At 40.9% G+C, this 16,620-nt stretch overlaps 1 protein-coding gene across 2 annotated transcripts in view; it reads left to right on the top strand.

The window, feature by feature from the left end:
* The window catches only part of mapk12 (mitogen-activated protein kinase 12), a 52,283-nt gene extending 44,641 nt beyond the window's left edge, over window positions 1-7,642 (top strand). For both annotated transcript variants that reach the window (XM_003221302.4, XM_016993869.2), the window contains exons 10-12: window positions 398-476; window positions 1,363-1,536; window positions 4,100-7,642. In XM_003221302.4, coding sequence (XP_003221350.1) covers window positions 398-476; window positions 1,363-1,536; window positions 4,100-4,170 — 324 coding nt within the window. In that variant the 3' untranslated portion in view covers window positions 4,171-7,642. The remainder of the gene's footprint in view (window positions 1-397; window positions 477-1,362; window positions 1,537-4,099) is intronic.
* Window positions 7,643-16,620: the final 8,978 nt, after the last annotated feature.

Raw genomic sequence — 16,620 nt, 5'->3', positions numbered from 1 at the left:
CACATTATGTTCATTGCCACATCAATATTCAGCTTTAATTTTTCTTATGCCATGCAATGCCGTTAGCATGAAAATGTGTGAGAGGGCCATGTTAGTGTGTTTCAGTATAAAAAGAAGGAGTCTTGAAGCATATTAAAATGAATTTATTTCCGCCTAAACTTTTGTTGACTCCAGTTCATTTCTTCAGAAATTGAAGTTGAAATAAATGAGTTTTTTAAGCGCCACAAAATGTCTTGTTTATGTACCAGGCAGTCTTTAATAGCAACTATCTGAGCCTGAACGGAATCCGAACACAATCAATTGCTGTGAGACTGCCAAGCATCCCTAAATAAATGCATAGATAAATGCATTTTCCCTATTGTAGAGACTCTTTTGATGTATTTGGATTTCTTTCAAGGCAAAAAATTACATCAAAAGCCTTCCAAAAGTGCAAAAGAAAGACTTTGCTGCCATCTTGAAGTATGCAACTCCTTTAGGTAAGTAAATCTATTTGAATAACACAAATCATGTGTGAACAATTAGGATACTAGGTGTTGGATACTTTATGCTTCCTTGCAGCAAAAATTTGCAACATTCTTGTTACTTTTCAATATAGAATATTTTCCCATGACAATGTATCAGAAGTGAGGAATGGTTCAAAATTCACAGTTTAATGAACAAGGCACAAAAGAATGTTTTCAAAGTTGTATGTGCGATACTGGGATTTCACACTTTCATCTTTCATATTTCTTTGAATTTTGCATGTAATGCCCCAGCGAGTAGATCTTCAGAGATATAATGTGATTCTATTTATAGATGACCTAAATGTTGTGGTATAGCTGTTTCATGCATTTCAGAGCAGCAGAGAAAGACTTTCTGCCTCTTGGTTGTGTTTACTTCTTTCCCATCCCTTGCCGATGGCCCCTTGCTAGCCCAATGTGTGTTACATAAAAATTAGCTTTTCCTATTGGGTACACTTTATTATAGAATTTAATTACTATTACTTTTGCCATTTGAGTCCCATGTGAAGAATCTTGTGGTCTCTGAAAATGCAGAGGCTACCCTCAATCTAATGAACTCGTATTATAAATATATCTTTGAATTACTTGATACTACATCCTAAATCTGACTTGTTACTAAATGACATCTTATCTGAAAATAGTTTTCCAAGTAGCCAAGTTAATCCTCAAAGGTAGGGGAAGAAAGGCTTTAATATCATTCTGACCTGCATCTGCGGAAGTGGGTTTATATCCATGAAAGCTCATGGTAAAATAAAAAGGTGTGCCATATTCTCTTTTCCTTGTTTTTAAATGAAAGTGTGAACCTATCTCGCTGGATCTAATGCTTGTGCTTGAATGTCTTATCTCTCCTTCACTGAGCCAGCAGTTAACCTTTTGGAAAAGATGCTGGTATTAGATGCAGAGAAGAGGATATCAGCTGCAGAAGCTTTAGCGCATCCTTACTTTGAGGCTATTCATGATCCGGAAGAGGAAACCGAAGCTGAGAAATACGATGAGACTTTTGATAACATGGATCTGCCCCTGGATGAATGGAAATGTACGTTTGCTGCCATTCTGCTGTAGCAGTTTCTTAAAGCAAATTTTTGTGCAGCATAGAAAACTGTTATGCTAGTAGGCTTTTAATTTTTTTAAAAAATAAATAAGATTCAGGAGAGTCTAGAAAAGTGTTACTACAAATCTAAGCCTAAAGGCAGCATAATAGGATTTAGATTGCTTGGATACAGTGACAGTCTGGCTATTATTTTCTTCCCTTGGCTGCTGTAATGAGGCTAACCTTTGGCTGTTGCACAGAAAGGAAAGCATTGTTTGGTTATTCCAAGCTTGGTGAGGTTTCAATGAGCATTTGTTTAATTATCCGCTGTACCTTACTGTATGTGAACCATGCTCTATGTGGGGAATCTGAAAGAAGATGGGTTCCTTCATCTGTAGAAAAGTATATACCACTCACACACAGTTCAGATGATGATGATGATGATGATGATGATGATGATGATGATGATGATGATGATAATTATCTTTATTTGTACCCCGTCAACATTTCCCCGAAGGGACTCGGGGCAGCTCACAAAAGCACTCAGAGTATAAGTATAAAAATAACAACACATAAACTTATAGCAACAACCACAATAGTCACACATAACATCACATAAAATAAAATTGTTCAAATTTATAAAAATGCAGAAACACCTGCGGGTAAAAAATGGCTGCCATCAGTTAATGAACTAAAGTGCCAATGTAAATAGCCAGTCCTCATATGGACCAATTTCAGTCAACTCAGAGTCAAACGCTCATTTAAAAAGGCATGGTTTTAGGCTGGATTGAAAGGATTGGAGAGTGGGGGCTAACCTAATCTCTTTTAGGAAGGCATTCCAGAGCCAGGGAGCCACCTCCAAGAAGGCCCTCTCTCTTGTCCCCACCAACCGTGCTTGAGACAGTGGTGGGACCAAGAGAAGGGCCTCCCCAGCAGATGTCAAAGCCCTCAAAGATAAAATATTTATGTACAAATTAGGGGCACCACTTCTGTACTGGAGCCACAACATTGCGGAGAACATGTTGCTTTTCCCATCTTCTTTTATACCCCATCTGCGCTGTCAAATAACATGGCATAGGAACGATACCCCAGGCGAATCAGGTTTAGCCTAGGTTTTAAAAATACCTCCAAAGTCCCTGAAGGAAAGTTTTTGGAGGTATGGAGACTCTGAAGACAGACTCCTGGAATTACCATCTATGATCTCAGCTGTCTGTTTCCACATCCGTCCTACCTGATCGGGCTCAAGAAGCTGGGGGGGGGGGGGGGGATGGCACTGCCAGCCTCCCCAACCTGCCCTCCTTTTTGCTCTGTACTTACTAGGGTAGACCCTTGGGACCTTCCCTTCTATGCATAGGAAATCAAGCCATATTGAGCTGGGCTTTAGCATAGCAGCCAATCACCAGAAGCAATAAATCTCTACCAACTGAAAGGTTGGCATTTAGAAGCCTGGGTCGGGATGAGCACTCGAACTTCTGTCCACCTAAGCAGTTTGAAAACAGCCGTGAGCTGTGAGTAGAGAAATTAGGCACCGCTTAAGCGGGGAGATATTTTACAGCACCATAGAGGAAAACATCAGAAATGCCTGCGATTAAGAACAGAAGGAACATTTGTGATCAAGGGCTCGTCGTCATCATAGCAGTTGGAGTGACAGCACCCAACTGTGGATGGAATTGAGCACAACCTCCAGGACGCCAAAGTTGGAAATATGCCGACATAATACCTCTATCTGTTGTCTACCATGTATGTCTAACGGCATTGAATGTTTGCCGTGTATATGTTCTGTGATCCACCCTGAGTCTCCTTCAGGGTGAGAAGGGCGGGATATAAATGCTATAAATAAATAAATATGTAGTCCTGTCCTTGCTATCATCCAGGAGTCCTTTCATACTAGAAATTATAACATTGTGATTCTATTTTAACTGCTTTTTTCCATCTTATAAGATGCTGGAGTTTGCAGGAAGGGTGCTTAAAATTCTCAGCCACACTACACATCCCATGGGATGTTATGACAATAAAGTGGAATCATATCTTTAATTGCATAATGTGACAGAGCTTCAGGGCTGCCATCATTTCTGCACCTGACAGTATCCTTAATAGCAACTGGATTTTCAGGCATTTGAATTCACTGCATATGCAGTGAAAAGTTTTACCTCTTAATTACTTTGCTTACATTAAAGGTGGAAAAATAGACTTGCTATTTTCTCCCAATCCCTTGACATCTCGGTGCCTTTAGCAATCTCAGGTCTCTTGTTGCATTCAAGAAGCTGTTGTAGTAATAATAAGAAGCCAAACATTTTGATAATTATGTAATACTTACATAACATCATGTTATGTGTCAACATAGTAATAATACCAATGTTGACACAACAATATTAATATTAATTAATATAATAATTATAATTAGTTTTAGTTAGTTATGTTATGGAGGAAGGCCTTAGTTTAAGAAAATATTGGGTCATATTTTCCCACAATTGTTTGTGATGATTTTTAAAAAAGCTTTGCTACATGCAAATCCTTGTTTTTTCTGAATGTAAACATATTCTATTCTGTTTTTAATTTTTTTTTCCAGGTATCACGTATAAAGAAGTGATAAATTTTAACCCTCCGCCATCACCGGAGTCAAAAGAAACAGCAGTGTAACCACAAGGACCTTTTCCCCCCTCCGATATCAGATGAACAGACTAGACTGTAAAGTTTTTATATGTGTGTGTGTATATATAATTTAATTGTACAAATGTTTTATAAATAAATTTGATGTTATCTGTTTTAATTCGGATTGTAAAAAAAAGTTGTCCTTGTATTGTTTTCTCTTTGAACAAGTGCCTTGATAAGTAGCACAATATGGTTATGTGTTTACTTTCCCTATATACTTCTTGTCCAGAGAGACAGCATTGGTGGATTTGAATCCCTCATTGGCCATAGAACCCACTGGATGACATCCTGGGCAAGTTCAAAAAGGGAACATTTTCAAGCTTTTGGCAATTGTTGCAGTCGCAGGTGTTTGTGACTGGTTCAAGCTGCATTTTTTGTTTTTATCACGATACTTGAAAAGCCCCATCTTATCTTGATGTGTATTCAAGTCTGGTTGCTGTTATCTGGCTCTCTTTTGTAACACAAATACATTCAGGTGCTGTAATTACTCTCATAGCAGCTGCCTAGAAAAAAGTCATTGTAATCATGGGGATGAGTACCAAGAAAAATCAAGGAGAGGAGAAAAAGATGAATTGTGATCTGAATTTCTGCAAACACAACTTCCATGTGAGATGGCTTGAAAAATATATTACGTGCAATGTCCCCATGGCTGTGTATTATGTCGGTGACATAGCTCTGTCATTGTAACGTTACACATTTTTGCCTTTCGTGTAGGATTTTGCTTAATATGTTGTAAGATGAGAATGCTGGTTGGATTAAGTAGTGCCTCTCCATTATTATTATTATTTGTAATTTACCAGTTCTACTGATGCTTGGAACTTTTTTTCATGTCAGGAGCGACTTGAAAAATTGCAAGTCGCTTCTGGTTTGAGAGAATTGGCTGTCTGCAAAGACATTGCTCAGGGGATGCCCGGATGTTTGATGTTTTACCATCCTGTGGGAGGCTTTTCTCATGTCCCCGGATGGGAAGCTGGAGCTGACAGACATGAGCTCACCCGCTCTCCTCGGATTTGAACCGCCGACCTTTGGGTCAGGAGTCCTGCCAACACAAGGATTTAACCCATTGCGCTATCGGGGCTACTGCTTGGAAAATAAAAAAATCAGAACACAATCTTTTTTTTTTTTTTGCTTTCAAAGTGATATGCAAATACAAATTATACTCTAAATGTACTGTGTACAAAAACCTTCTTAAATGTTTTAGTCCCATAGACAATAATAATATCCCATTCTTTCTTTTTTTCCTTTTCCTAGTTAGCAATCTCGTTCCTTAAAGCTAACTGAAAACCAAATACAAACTATTCCAGTAACTTCCTGTGAGATGTTTAAAAGGAGATGTAAAAATAAAATTAAGTGGTCCAAGGGCCCCAAGGAACTTCATCTGGCCAGGACTAGCTTCAGATATTACTATATGGGACAAAATCGAATATATGGCACATGGAGATGTATGTGAGAAAAAGGTTGCCCTGTGTTTACTAAGCTCCCTTATGATAATCAAACACAGCCTGCCTTGTGTTTACTAAGATACCTTATTATCATCAATTTTCCACTACCTCAAATGTAGTGGGAAATTGTTGTTAATTGCCATCAAAGTCAACTTCAACCTATGGATGAGAAGCCTCCAAGTTACCATCAACAGCTGTCTCAGGTACTAAAGACTCAAAACCATGGCTTCTTGATTCCTATCCACCTGATATGGGGTCTTCCTTTTTTCCTACTGCTGTCTACATTGTTGTCTTTTCTAGTGAATCAAGCCGACTATCATTGTTAAACTAATTGTTCCTTCCATCCTTTAAAGGAACTTCTTCAAGTATTCACACACTTTCAGAAGAAGGCAAATGCCAAGAAAACTCCATGATAAGCTTGCCATGAATTGGAAATGACTTGAAGGCACACGATAGCAGAACAGGAAAGTGGAGGGTGCTTTCTTTTTCCAATAATTAAAAATGACTCCGTTCTTTTGAAGGATGGGATGTAATGCAAAGAATTTTGCCTAACAACAGGCATCTTTGAGTTACAAACTCTTTACCCACTGAGGTTTATTAAGCAAAGAATGTTTGAAAACTAGTAGATCAAAAGCCGCCAGGAGTCCTGCACACACTCTTTTAGGCATCCTTTTATAAGCTCATACTTTCATCTTGTATATCTGACTTTCACTAGTAAGATTTCAGAGTGTTATTCTTCCCCCAATCCTTTTTTGGATGCAAATGATGCTTGAAAGATGGTAAGACATAGACGGGGCACCTTACACGAAGGGCACAATTCTGCATAAAAACATGTTTTCCATGCTGTCCTCCTCCACAGTTGCCAAGTAACACTCTGCTGCACAAAAGGCTTTTATGCTGGTACATGAGAATGACATTTCCACCTAGCAACCACACCTAATCTACAGTTTGAACAATGGATCTGTCCTTGGCTCCTTTCATGTACGTAGCTAATGAATGGCACAATTATTCTTTGGACTTAATCTGGTCTAACCCTATCAGGTAACCTCTTATATTTTGGGGGTGGGTGGGAGTTTCTCTTCTTCAAATATTGTCAAATGCACCTTGATATTTCTTACACAAATACAATTTACTTTGTAAGAACTTACTAAAGTTCTTAGTTGCTGTCCCCAAAATGCTGTGATAATCAACTCCTAGTTCCTCCTTGATTCCACCCTACACAATTTAAATATTACTTGTTACATTTTGTCTATTGTAGATAAACTTTGGAATTTTTTTTTTACACTACAAGCAAACGCATTGCAGGTGGACCATAGCCTTGTCAAGATTTCTGCAGGGAGAGTTTGCCGTTGCCTCTGAAGCTAAGAGAGTGACTTGTCAGAAATATTAAAAATTAACTAGGTATTTTTAATTACATAAATGTGAGTCAAGCACTATAAGGGTTAAATGGATGCAATGACTCAGCAAAAGCTGCAGTTCAATATAAGCAGGTGTGCCTGTAACTTAGCCTGCCTCAGTAAGAGAAGGTATCAGAGTGAGAGACGCCTCTGTGTGAGGTAGGCCTCAATGGGAGAAACGCCTCAGTATGAATAATCTGAGTATAAGGCCTCAGTGTTAGTAGGCCTCACTGTGTTAGTGGGCCTGAGTATGAGAGGGCCTTAGTGTGAGAAGGCCCTGATGTGAGAAGCTTCGATGAGAGAATCTCCAGTGTGATGACTTCTGTGTGTAAAGCTACTGTGTGAAGCTCCTGTATAAGTTCGGTGAGAGAGGAGGCTCTGTGAGAGCGAAACTGTTTATCTACATGAGAAAGAAGCCCAGTGTGGAATCAAGAAGGAAGTATAAAGAACTTTATTTGTGTTATGGAAACCTTGTTCTTGTAAATAGTGCAACCATGTTTTTTTGCTATAAAGAGAAGCCTCCAAAAGAAGAGATAACATTGTTCTGTGTGTTTTTGTTGTTTTTATCACTTTTGGCTCTGGTGCTGGGTCACGCTGCTGCTAATAAATTACTCTGCTATACATTTATGGAGAGGATCTTTTGTTAATAAACCTACTCACCCAACAAGGGTTATGGGCCCAGTATACCCAGTCTGTCCCAATACAGACAAGTTGCCCAAAGTCACCCAGTGGGTTTCCATGACTGAGTGTGGATTTGAACCTGATCTTTAGAGTCACGACTATACCATGTTGACTCTAGTTGGAAACTACAGAAACACCATTAAAGGGTAGGCATTCAAAGATGGAAGAGAAATCTCTTTCCATCTCTCCCCTGCCCCTCTTTTTCTATATATGTTTATGTGCATGTTTAAGGAAAGTAAAGCCTTAGCAGGTTTGAAGTGACAAGGCTGATATTTGCAATAGAGCAGTGGTTCTCAACCAGATGTTTTTGGCCTACAACTCCCAGAAATCCCAGCCAGTTTACCAACTGTTAAGATTTCTGGGAGTTGAAGGCCAAAACATCTGGGGACCCCAGGTTGAGAACCACTGCAATAGAGTGTATTTAAAAATGCAAAATTGATTTTCTTATTCTTGAAGCCTGTCCTCAACACTCTGATAGGAGCAATATCACATTAATCCTACTTGTATTAGGACGAGTCAAAAAATGAAAGCTATACACCAGCTTTCAAACTTTGCAAAACTCTTCCTCACATTTGGTATTAAACATAAATGAAAAGGAAGAGGATACAAATGTAGATCGCTATAAAAGCATCTCCAGATTTTTCTTCTTATCTGTTTCACAGTCCATTCCTATTTTTAGCTGTTCCTCTGTTTCAAGGAGGCAAAAACTGTAGATCTCCGGGGCTGAATCTACACTGCTCTATAATCCAGTTTCAGAATGTGAATTAACTGCATTGAACTGGATTATATCTGCCCTATATACACTGTCCTATAATACAGATTAATGCAGTTAATCCACATTCCGAAACTTGATTATAGGGCAGTGTAGACCCAGCTTGGGTGTGAATGATCAGAGGCCTCACCTACAATGCCGTATAATCCAATTCCTGAATCCAGATTATCTGCTTTGAATTCCATTATATGGCATCATAGACTCATATGACCCAGTTCCAAGCAGATAATCTAGATTCAGAAACTAGATGATATGACAATGTAGATCCAGCCAGACTCTCACTTTATCCATCCTCACCATTTGCTAGGTTGATTTGGGCTGATGGAACCTGAAAGGTCAGCCATCTCCTGCCCTGCTCTGTTTTGATCTGTAGGAGCTATATGTAACCTCTATATTTATAGTTAACTCGTGGCTGGTTAACATGTGTGCATGCACAGATTGCATTTTAATAGAAAAAGTCATCTAAAATGAGATGGAGGGCTGAGATTTTTGTTATGATACTATGCTGACTGAACCAAACCATGCTAAGTACAGTTTGCAAAGCTATGCTATCCAGTAGAGGGCAATATCATTCACTGTGTTGTCATGAGTGGAATCAATGGGTTGCTGTACGTTTTCTGGGCTGTATGATCATGTTCCAGAAGCATTCACTCTTGACGTTTCGCTCACATCTATGGCAAGTATCCTGAGAAGTTTTGAGGTCTGTTGGAAACTAGGCAAGTAAGGTTTATATATCTGTCCAGAGTGAGAGAAAAAACAAATGGACAATATCTGGCTACCAGTATTAAAAAAAAACCTAAAATCAGGACAGTAAATAAATAACAACACTGAAAACAGGTGAATTCCAGACATGAAACAATCAGCCTCCCAACAAAGGATTCCCCCAGGCAGGAAGCAGGAAGCTGCTAGGCTTTTCAAAGCTAATAAAGGTGATTAATTTAAACATTCACACTTGCCTCCAACAGACAAGAGTTCTTTCTCCCACCCTGGACCTCCCACAGATATATAAACCCCCCTTGCCTAGTTTCCAACAGACCTCAACAACCTCTGAGGATGCCTGCCATAGATGTGGGCGAAACGTGGGAGAGAACGCTTCTGGAACATAGCCATACAGCCCAGAAAACTCACAGCAACCTAATATTCACATTTTCATTTGTTTTATAAGCGTGTATATGTTCTAAAATTTGTGTTGGGACTCTGAAGAAAATGGAAAAAAAGTATTGAGTGACTGATGCAAAAAAACCTTTAGTTTATTAATGAGGACTTGGAGTCGGCTTTTCCTCTGGGTGGATTTTTCTCCAGACTGAAATGTCACAGTCATGGATTGCCTGAAGGAGCAAAAGGGTCTGGAAGAAATTTATTCAAGCATCCTTCAACACCAAGGAAGGACAAATAGGTCGCATTTACTTGTTTCCACTGTCTAAAGCCTTTATCGTGTACCAAGGCTTCCCCTGATGTTAAGTCCAGTCGTGTCCAACTCTGGGGGTTGGTGCTCATCTCCATTTCTAAGATGAAGAGCCGGCGTTGTCCGTAGACACCTCCAGGTCATGTGGCCAGCATGACTGCATGGAGCGCCGTTACCTTCCCGCCGGAGCAGTACCTATTGATCTACTCACATTTGCATGTTTTCGAACTGCTAGGTTGTCAGAAGCTGGGGCTAACAGTGGGCACTCACTCCTCTCCCCGGATTCGAACCTGTGACCTTTCAATCTGCAAGTTCAGCAGCTCAGCACTTTAACACACTGTGCCACCGGAGGCTCTTATCGTGTACCAGCATACACTGTTATACAGGTACTATCTCAACGAGGCCCTGGTGGCACAGTGGGTCAAACCCTTGAGCCGACAGGACTGATGACTTGAAGGTTGGGTTGCTGGCCTGAAGGTTGCCGATTCAAATCCAGATAGAGCACCGATCACCTCCAGCTCCCCATGTGGTGACTTGAGGGAAGCCTCCCACAAAGATTGTAAAACATCAAACATCCGAGCGTCCCCTGGGCAACGTCTTTGCAGACGGCCAATTCTCTCACACCAGAAGTGACTTGCAGTTTCTCAAGTCGCTCCTGACATGAAAAAAAATCTCAAGTATAGTTTGAAAGAAAACTTCCATGCATACTACAGCAGGATATGGAACAGATTATATTACATCTTAGACCTAAACCCTACTGTTACTATAGTAAACCCAAACTATAGTAAACCCACTCTTAGACCTAAACCCAAACTATAGTAAACCCACTGGATCTGTGGGATTTTTAATTCAAAAGGTATTATTTTTGCAAAACGTTATAGGTTTCAGGCCTCTGTAATTCAGAGCTATGTTGCATTACAGCTGTATAGGCATGCTTTAGTAATGTCAGTGTTAACTGAGAGTGTTACTTTCATACCGACAATGGAGTGAGTCTCTCTCCTATCAGCTGGAGGCCAAGACGGGATTGTCAGCTCTTCTCTTGATGTGCCGGTTCTTATCAAAGTCATCAGAAGCTGGCCACAGACACGGAAAATGCTGGAGGCAGACAAGATGACCCCGTGACTTTCTCAACGGACCACAAATAACCAGTGTGCATTATTACTTGTTCCTTTTATCTAAACATGTTGTTCTCTGGCTTAAGAACTTGTGAGGCTGCTTTAGACATTTATAGTTCTGATTTCTGCTGTTGCAAATCACAAGCCAGCCATTCATTGTAAGGCAAGAGAAAAGAGAGATTTTTCATCTTTTGGGATGACTATTTCTTTAAACGGTCCCAGGGCTAAACAACTACATGGCTGCTGGGGATTATAGCCCCAGACAGCTTTGGACTTAGGCAGGATCTACACTGCCCTATATCCCAGGATTTGATCCCAGATTATCTGGCAGTGTAGATTCATATAATCCAGTTCATAGCAGATGAACTGGAATCAGATCCTGGAATATATGCCAGTGTAGGTCAAGATACATATGGTGATATATACTGCGTATTTCTTAAAAGAAATAGAGCCATGTCTTTGAGCTTGCAAACTAACCTTTTTGGACAACACCCAACTAGCTGTGCTGATGAGGGCATTCGGGAGTTGTATTCATAGAATCATAGAGCTGAAGGAGACAACCAGAGCTACCCAGTCCAACCATGCAGGAATACACCATCAAAGCACCCTCAACAGATGGCCCTCTAGTCTCTGTTTAAAAATATCCAGAAAAGGAAGCTTCATTACACTCTGAAGCAGCATATTCAGCTGAAGTTCTTTCTAATGTTTAGATGGGATCTCTTTGATGTCTTTGTTTACTGTTTTGATTTGGTTTGGTTTGTTTCTATTGTTTATTATGGCAGTGAATGTTTGCCATCTTTTGTTGGAAACCACCCCGAGTCCCCCTGGGCAGGTTATAATTAAAATATTATTTACAGACTGTGCAAGGAAACCGACGAAACCATTGATCATCTCCTCAGCTGCTGTAAGAAAATTGCACAGACAGACTACAAACAGAGGCACAACTACGTGGCCCAAATGATTCATTGAAACTTATACCTCAAGTACCACCTCCCAGCAGTAAAGAACTGGTGGGATCACAAACCTGCAAAAGTATTGGAAAATGAGCACGCAAAGATACTGTGGGACTTCCGAATCCAGACTGACAAAGTTCTGGAACACAACACACCAGACATCACAGTTGTGGAAAAGAAAAAGGTTTGGATCATTGATGTTGCCATCCCAGGTGACAGTCGCATTGACGAAAAACAACAGGAAAAACTCAGCCTCTATCAGGACCTCAAGATTGAACTTCAAAGACTCTGGCAGAAACCAGTGCAGGTGGTCCCAGTGGTGATCGGCACATTGGGTGCCGTGCCAAAAGATCTCAGCCGGCATTTGGAAACAATAGACATTGACAAAATTACGATCTGCCAACTGCAAAAGGCCACCCTACTGGGATATGCGCGCATCATCCAAAAATACATCACACAGTCCTAGATACTTGGGAAGTGTTCGACTTGTGATTTTGTGATATGAAATCCAGCATGTCTATCTTGTTTGGTGTGTCATAATAATAAAATAATAATAATAATAATAATAATAATAATAATAATAATAATAATAATGGGCTCTTGGTATCTGCTGTGGTTTGGCTCCAGGATGTCCTATGGATACCAAAATCTGTAGATGCTCAGTCCCATGATATACAATGGAGTAGTAAAAGCTCCCAGTGGTGCAGCAGTAGTGCAGCGGGTTACACCGCTGAGCTGCTGAACTTGCTGATCGAAAGGTCGGTGGTTCGAATGCGGAGAGTGGAGTGAGCTCCCGCTGTTAAACCCAGCTTCTGCCAACCTAGCAGTTCGAAAACATGCAAATATGAGTAGATCGATAGGTATTGCTCTGGCAGGAAGGTAGCGCTTCATGTAGTCATGCCAGCCACATGACCCTGGAGGTGTCTATGGGCAGCGCCAGCTTTTTGGCTTGGAAATGGAGATGAGCACCAACCCCCAGAGTCGGACACAACTAGACTTAATGTCAGGGGAAAACCTTTACCTTTAACTTAGTAAAAGGGTATCCCTTATATTAAATGACAAATTCAAGGTTTTCCTTTGGGATTCCCTCTCCCAAATAGTTTCAAGGTTGAATCCCTCGATGAAGAATATCGAAAAGTTCACGGCACTCACTATTACTTGCAATGTCTTTGGAGGGAGGGCCATTGGTGTCTGCATTGTCTGTGTAAGCAGACACCCCAGCCACATACACACATACATATTTTCATTATTATTATTATTATTATTATTATTATTATTATTATTATTATTATTATTACAGTAGAGTCTCACTTATCCAACATAAACGGGCCGGCAGAACGTTGGATAAGCGAATATGTTGGATAATGAGGAGAGATTAAGAAAAAGCCTATTAAACATCAAAATAGGTTATGATTTTACAAATTAAGCACCAAAACATCACGTTTTACAACAAATTTGACAGAAAAAGTAGTTCAATACGCAGTAATGCTATGTAGTAATTACTGTATTTACGAATTTAGCACCAAAATATCACGATTTATTGAAAACATTGACTACAAAAAGGCGTTGGATAATCCAGAACGTTGGATAAGCGAGTGTTGGATAAGTGAGACTCTACTGTATGTGTACAAATAAATTAAATAATTTCCTTAGAGGCAGTTCCCTAGGAATGTATATAAATGTGTGAAATGCATTCCTATATTTGCTCTAATTGTTGTCCTAGTGTATTTTGGTCACAGCTATTCAAGTATTTTTCTCTCAGTAATGTTCTGATCAGAATACAAGCTTGTTGTGAATTTTTCTTGTTCGAACAAACTCCCCAAATTCTTTGAAAGAAATCCCAGTTTTCTGGTTCAAACTAAATGCTGACTGGTGACTCCTGGTTAATCTCTGCCAATATCTCAAGGAAGAAATGAAGATAATGTTGACGCTAGGCTCCAGGATCTCTTCGGGCTATCAGAATCTCTCAGCAGACAACTCACTGCCTTTTGGAGACACAAATCATAAAATGGGCCACAGACTAACAAATGGTGGAGAATCAACGTTGTTCTTCAATATCTCAACGAAAAGGCCGCTTGAAACAAGGCTTTAAATGTTTCTAAATCACATCATTTGCTTGTGACTGCATTGTATCCAGAATTAGTAGCCATATGGGAAAAGATTTGGATATGTAAGACAGAATACAAGGGTTTTTGTTTTTTTTTTTTTGGTCAGGAGTGACTCGAGAAACTGCAAGTTGTTTCTGGTGTGAGAGAATTGGCCATCTGCAAGGATGTTGCTCAGGGACGCCCGGATGTTTTGATGTTTTTACCATCCTTGCAGGATGCTTCTCTCATGTCCCCGCATGGAGCTGGAGCTGATAGAGGGAGCTCATCCGCACTCTCCCTGAGTTGAATTCGAACTGGCAACCTTCAGGTCAGCAACCCAACCTTGAAGTCAACAGTCCTGCTAGCACAAGGTGAAAGCATACGCACATACACACCAATTTTGCATCACCATTTCTCCAGTGGAGCATGTCTTTTGAAAGGGAGCAGAAGGCAGAAAACACCTGCTAAAGAAAAATTTGCCAAATAAATTATTACAGTGTAAAATTGATTTATGTATTACTCATAAGAGTCAAAGATAGGGGTGTCTATATAGCTTCTAAACTAGGCTAGATTTGCTCTTCTGGGCTGTCCTTCTGCTGGTAAGTAAAGACTTTTCTTTTATTTCATTTTGTTCTCAGGCAAGTGTGTGCCCTGTCTCTTTTTTAAATGGATCTCTGCTTCTAGTGCTGCTCCTTTTGACATTTCAGTTCCTGCACTCATCATTGCAGTGAAGGGTTTTGCAATAGCAGCTTGTCATACATGGGTGACACCTGTGGCAGTCCCCTTCTAGACAGCGACAAAAGGCCTCCTTTTCATCTGCTGTCTCTGACAGCATCCCTGTAATGAGATGGCAGGCCCCAGGCCTGCTGATATAATTCCATTTTTCATGCAGTTACATCTGCCCTGTCATGCATTGAAAAGGATAGCTGAATACCTTGCCCCAGCCGATCTAGCTGAATCTATCATTAAACATAAAACAAGACTTTTAACTGGATGGTTAGCATCAGCATCACATTTATTTATTTATCACATATGGACATACTGGTGTATGGACATACTGATAGCTGCCCATCACACAATGGCTTCCAGTGGGCTCCATCAATCAACTAGAACATACTGGTGTTATAATTGTGTGCCTTGAACATACTGGTGTTATTGTGTGCCTTCAGGTGAGTCTAAGGACTTCATCATATGGCAGCCTGCAAGCATTGTTGGATTCTTGCACCTCAGTTGATCTATAGCTGCCCATCACACAATGCACACTGGCTTCCAGCGGGCTCCATCAATCAACTGGAACATACTGGTGTTATAATTGTGTGTCTCGGACATACTGGTGTTATAATTGTGTGCCTTCAGGGGATTCTAAGGGCTTCATCACATGGCGGCCTACAAGCATAGTTGGATGCTTGCGCCCCAGTTGATCCACGGAGCCCCACACTGCCCATCACACAATGCACACTGGCTTCCAGCGGGTGCCATCAATCAACTGGGACATACTGGTGTTATAATTGTGTGTCTCAGACATACTGGTGTTATAATTGTGTGCCTTCAGGTGATTCTAAGGACTTCATCACATGGGGGCCTGCAAACTTTGTTGGATGCTTGTGCCGCAGTTGATCCAAGGAGCCCCACGCCGCCCATCACACAATGCACACTGGCTTCCAGTGGGCTCCATCAATAAACTGGGACATACTGGTGTTATAATTGTGTGCCCTGAACATATTGGTGTTGTAATTGTGTGCCTTCAGGTGATTCTAAGGACTTCATCACATGGTGGCCTGCAAGCATTGTTGGATGCTTGCATCCCAGTTAATCCATAGAGCCCCACGCTGCCCATCACACAATGCACACTGGCTATCAGCAGGGCTCCATCAATCAACGGGGACATAGTGTTGTTATGACTGTGTGCCTTCAGGTGATTCTAAGGACTTCATCACATGGCGCCCTGCAAGCATCTTTGGATTCTTGCGCCCCATTTGATCCATGGAGCTCCATGCCGCCCATCACACAATGCACACTGGCTTCCAATGGGGTTCCACTAGTCAACTAGGGTGCAAGCATCCTATGATGCTGCACCCAGAATACAGGAGGCTTCCCATGTTCCATAAGGAACAACGGGGCCAGTGCAGGAGGAAGCTGTGCGACGATACTTACCCACATGGGGTAGAAAGTGTCGCTGTGGGTGAGGCATGGCACCAGGGTTGTCCCAATTGCCCTGCTGATTCGTCACGGAGACTGACAAATCACCCGGTGCCATCTCATCAATGTGATGAGGTCATATGGCAAATCTATAGCAGGGATTTCTTCAGAGGGTGCTTGCCTTTGCCGTTCTCTGAGGCTGAGAAAGTGTGACTTGCTTAATATCATCCAGTAAGTTTCCATGGCTGAGCAGGGTTTCAAATGCTGGTCTTCAGGGGCATAGCCCAACTTCAAAACTACCCCACCATACTACCTGTCACACAGAGGGACCAGTTATAAACACATAACATCAATAAGAAGTATATAATACAGTAGAGTCTCACTTATCCAACATAAATGGGCCGGCAGAACGTTGTATAAGTGAATATGTTTGATAATAAGGAGGGA

Source organism: Anolis carolinensis, chromosome 5, assembly GCF_035594765.1.
Source record: "Anolis carolinensis isolate JA03-04 chromosome 5, rAnoCar3.1.pri, whole genome shotgun sequence".
Classification (NCBI taxonomy): domain Eukaryota; kingdom Metazoa; phylum Chordata; class Lepidosauria; order Squamata; family Dactyloidae; genus Anolis; species Anolis carolinensis.
This window is presented reverse-complemented; position numbering and strand designations above follow the sequence as displayed.